The sequence below is a fragment of the Hypomesus nipponensis genome, chromosome 6 (genome assembly GCF_054491055.1).
Source record: "Hypomesus nipponensis isolate SF chromosome 6, ASM5449105v1, whole genome shotgun sequence".
In the NCBI taxonomy this organism is placed as follows: Eukaryota; Metazoa; Chordata; class Actinopteri; order Osmeriformes; family Osmeridae; genus Hypomesus; species Hypomesus nipponensis.
The window spans coordinates 15,434,973-15,439,625 of record NC_140366.1 but is presented as its reverse complement, the minus strand read 5'-3'; the positions used below and the strand labels follow the sequence as shown (position 1 = coordinate 15,439,625).

The 4,653-nt window shown below is 52.6% G+C and overlaps 1 protein-coding gene across 2 annotated transcripts; it reads left to right on the top strand.

The window, feature by feature from the left end:
* Positions 1 to 209: 209 nt before the first annotated feature.
* LOC146287272 (uncharacterized) lies at positions 210 to 3,191 on the top strand. 2 transcript variants are annotated; one of them, XM_084700392.1, is made up of 4 exons: positions 210 to 229; positions 444 to 496; positions 597 to 2,842; positions 2,945 to 3,191. In XM_084700392.1, the coding sequence occupies exons 1-3, from the start codon at positions 222 to 224 to the stop codon at positions 2,825 to 2,827; spliced, it is 2,292 nt and encodes a 763-aa protein (XP_084556518.1). In that variant the 5' UTR covers positions 210 to 221; the 3' UTR covers positions 2,828 to 2,842; positions 2,945 to 3,191. The 2 variants fall into 2 exon arrangements, with proteins under 2 accessions (XP_084556518.1, XP_084556517.1); XM_084700391.1 differs by having other exon boundaries at positions 214 to 229; positions 441 to 496.
* The last annotated feature ends 1,462 nt before the right edge of the window (positions 3,192 to 4,653 follow it).

Here is a 4,653-nt window from a genome sequence, read left to right as displayed (position 1 = left end):
GTCTTTCAAAAAAAGAAATATAGCAATTAGAGAGCAATTTTTTTTAATTTTACAACCAGGGTTAACAATTTACCTCCTTTCAGACTCCATCAACAGCTGTTCTCCATTATGTAATCACATTCAGATTGGCCAAAGGCTTGTCTGCCACATGTAGCCTACCTACTTAAACCACCTGACTTTAACGGAACTATTACTTTGGGATCATCATGGCTGTCAGTGTCATGATAAGGTGATAGTAAAGTTATTTGCATTTCACAATGTATGCGTCATTTTTTGGCTACCCACATTGTTCTCATTGTTTATGATCATTGACCTGTGCAACTTTTGTAAAGCTCTTTCTCGTAAGTCGCTTTGGATAAAGGTGTCTGATAAATTCCTTAATCGGGGGGAGGGGGGAAGTGGTAAAGAAATGAAATACTAAATGTTTCAGACTTCCACAGCAGACTCTGTCTGGTTTTGCTGAGCTGGAGTGTTCGTTGCTATGCTGGTGACCAAGGTAAGAAGTTCCAGGCTCGAGGAACACACCGTAACATACTGCACATGTAGAACACACTGCAGCCTGATCGCTAACTTATTTTTGCCCTCACTCCCTCCAGGTGTACATTGGTCTTATCTGAGGAGTCTGAACTCGGACCATGGCGCTTTAAAGGGTGGCTATGGACCAGGCCCGGTCACCAATCAAACTGTAGACGCGAGGTTCCCTCTGAGACGTCAGCTTTCTTTGAGGAGAGAACCCAGTAGCAGCTCCAGGAATGCTTCCCGTGTTCCTGTGTCTGTTGTCTTGAGACCTACGTATCCTGCTGGAGGGTCTCAGCAGAAAGGGAGGGTACCTGCTGCTGGTTTTGCCAGGACTGCTGCGCATGCCTCCCCTGCCACAGGACAGGCTGCTGGTTCAAGTCCAGGCAATGTTGCCCCCAGTGTGCGAAAACTAGCTATTAAAGGCATACCCATCAACCTGAAGAAGCCTGCCTCTTCCCAGCCTGCCAAGCCTGCCTCTTCCCAGCCTGCCAAGCCTGCCTCTTCCCAGCCTGCCAAGCCTGCCTCTTCCCAGCCTGCCAAGCCTGCCTCTTCCCAGCCTGCCAAGCCTGCCTCTTCCCAGCCTGCCAAGCCTGCCTCTTCCCAGCCTGCCAAGCCTGCCTCTTCCCAGCCTGCCAAGCCTGCCTCTTCCCAGCCTGCCAAGCCTGCCTCTTCCCAGCCTGCCAAGCCTGCCTCTTCCCAGCCTGCCTCTTCCCAGCCTGCCTCTTCCCAGCCTGCCTCTTCCCAGCCTGCCTCTTCCCAGCCTGCCTCTTCCCAGCCTGCCTCTTCCCAGCCTGCCAAGGCTGCCTCTTCCCAGCCTGCCAAGGCTGCCTCTTCCCAGCCTGCCAAGGCTGCCTCTTCCCAGCCTGCCAAGGCTGCCTCTTCCCAGCCTGCCAAGGCTGCCTCTTCCCAGCCTGCCAAGGCTGCCTCTTCCCAGCCTGCCAAGGCTGCCTCTTCCCAGCCTGCCTCCTCACACAGTTCCCAACCGGTTCCTGCCCCTGCCCACCGCTCCAAACCTGCCCCTGCCCACAGCTCCAAACCTGCCCCTGCCCACAGCTCCAGACCTGCCCCTGCCCACCGCTCCAGACCTGCCCCTGCCCACCGCTCCAGACCTGCCCCTGCCCACCGCTCCAGACCTGCCCCTGCCCACCGCTCCAGACCTGCCCCTGCCCACCGCTCCAGACCTGCCCCTGCCCACCGCTCCAGACCTGCCCCTGCCCACCTCTCCAGACCTGCCCCTGCCCACATCTCCAGACCTGCCCCTGCCCACATCTCCAGACCTGCCCCTGCCCACATCTCCAGACCTGCCCCTGCCCACATCTCCAGACCTGCCCCTGCCCACATCTCCAGACCTGCCCCTGCCCACATCTCCAGACCTGCCCCTGCCCACATCTCCAGACCTGCCCCTGCCCACATCTCCAGACCTGCCCCTGCCCACATCTCCAGACCTGCCCCTGCCCACATCTCCAGACCTGCCCCTGCCCACATCTCCAGACCTGCCCCTGCCCACATCTCCAGACCTGCCCCTGCCCACATCTCCAGACCTGCCCCTTCACATGGGTCTCAGGTTTCCCCAGCCCGTTCAAAGCCCTCAGACTCTTTGCATCGTGCGTTTGTTGCTTATCCAGGCCTCCTTGGGAAAGCGGCTTCTGTCGGCTCTGGTACTCGGGGTTCCACTGTCTCTGGGAAGGGCAAAGGTGAGAGACCAGAGCCTAAAGACTCAAGCCCTGTTGTGAGGAAACCTGATAAGGGCTCTAAAAGTTATTCTGCTGAAATGTCCTCTAGCTCGGCCAGGCAGGAGGAACCCATGAAAGCCCCTAGAGTCAGGATGTGGTCACAGAAGCCTGACCTGATGCCCCTCACAGATTCCAGTGAACTGGTACCTGGTGAACTTTCCCACCTAAATGCCAAGTATGAGCACGGGGATGAAGTCTTTGAGACTGACCTGTCTCATCAAGAATCACCTCGACTACACAGCTCTGAAGAGGCCTCCACTGAATCCATGCAACTGAAGCCCCATTGGGCAAGCCATGAGGCCCAATATTTCCACTTTTTAAGAGGGAAACTACCTCCAGGCACGCTTACTCACTTCAGCAGTAACTACGAGCATGGGACTGACCACTGGAGAGATTTCCATTATTTGCGGATGCCCTACCCTTACGTACCAGTCTCAAGCGAAGAACTGGCTCCTCAGCATCCGATGTGGAAAGGCCACAAGATTCGGGTACAGGATCCACCTGATGTTTCCAGTGGCACTGAAGGCAAGAAGCCCAAACGATTCCATGTGAGCCGTGGCTTCCATCCAAAATAAACCTGCCCTTTCCAGGTATCTCCATACATCCATGTGTTGAGGTTTAACTTGCTGACTATCTATAGGCGACCCTGGTTCATAATGTCTTACACTGATGGATGTTTTCCTCCACCTCAGGTTTCAAGCTCAGGAAGATGACCAAACCAACTTACAAGGATGTCTTAAAAAGCATAAAAAGCATTTTTATTCAAGTTCAATCTTGTAAACTTTGCCGTTGGGTTATCATGTTATGAATGCCAATTGATAAATCAGGATGGTTGGTCTCAGGAACTATTTCATATACACAGTATATTCAAGCTTGAGTTGGTGTATATGCTTTGGGCCTGATGTCATGTAATGAATAAAACCAATCACCCACTGAGAATGGCTGACTTTGTGCCAAGTTTGCGTGGCTGCTCTACATGGTAGCAATTTCCGTCTCTTGAGAATGTGCTTCCTGACTTCCAATCAGAATGGTATTCTGAAGCTCGCTGTGGTTCTATTCAGGCCTTGTGAACAGCCCTTGTCACTAACATGGCTGCATGGAGGCCACAGGCCACCAGCTGGATCCACTTGTCTGCCTCTGGGTCCCATGGCCTGGGAGCCACTCATGAATCCCAAGCATGGCAACATTCCTCTTAATGCTTTTTGTAGTAAGTCACCTTTTCAGTCCTCTCAAACGTGCTAATTTTTCCTGGCTGATTAGTTTGAGTCTTGGCTATCAGGATTGGTGGTGGTGGAGTGTGATGGACTAGATAAATGCAGTACAGGAGACAACGCATCTAAATGACTCAGGTTCAGTACCCCTTCACGCGCTCAATTTGTTAGCAATCCAAATCTGATTTGGCTCTGTGCGAGGAGACAGTGAAGACCATTATTAATAGAGGGCGATCGATAATTCCATATCGCGTTTGAGAACCAATCTGAATATGTTATCGTAGCTTCTGAGATGTCCACTGCCTGACAGTGGATGAAATGTGAAACCAGGCATTAAAAGGAAAACATCCTGTAGGCGTGCCAATGGGCTGACAAGGTAGCAGGTGACATCCTCATGCACGCCCCTACCAACATGCACACATGCGTCCAGAAAGCCAAACGCTTCCACAAAAATTTGCATGGTGCTCAGTAATGCATTAGTGAACATCACTTGGCAATCTGTTCATACGGGCTTAATTGGATTTTAATACCGCCTCTGATCTTGTTTTCTAATTAACGGCGGTGGCTGGCAACCAAGCAGAACCGTGCACCCGGCCCCACCTTTGATCCCAGCCATATGGAGCTGCTCCAAGCCTGGTGCGTTGGGGGTAAAAACCCTTCACCTAGACGTGGGTGAACAACAGGCCTGGAGAATCAGAGGATGGAGAGAGGGGGAATGAGGATCAAGGCTGTGGGAATGCTGGGATGGCTGGACGAGGGGAAGTGGTGTGCTGGGTGGCAGCAACACGCACGCGGGTGCCGTCCCGGCATCCCGATGGCGTTGCGATTGATTCATTTCTCTTGTGATTAGTTGTGATCACAGATGAATAAAATATGAGAGGCAGGGGGCCCTCGATGTGAACACCACCGCTGCTGACTAGAGGGAAAATATCAATAGTTTTTCTAATCTCTTTCTTTCTCCCCCTTTTGACAACTTTCTGGTGAAGGGCTGCCAAAAGATGTCCTTTCTCTCCCTGCCACCCTCCCGCCTTCTACACTTGACGAGATGTAAGCCTTGGGTCATGTATCTATCTAGCACACCGCACCGCCATTAGCGACTGAACGTAGCTTCTCTTCAGGGGCTTGCTATACACAGCACCTGCTCTAATTGCAGGGTATCATCAATATACGTCCGCACCGGCTCTTTCACA

Bases quoted from the DNA above. Each gene is read 5' to 3' on its own strand.
- LOC146287272 (XM_084700391.1), top strand. The intron at 497-596 runs GTAAGAAGTTCC...CACTCCCTCCAG, and splicing joins TTGCTATGCTGGTGACCAAG to GTGTACATTGGTCTTATCTG.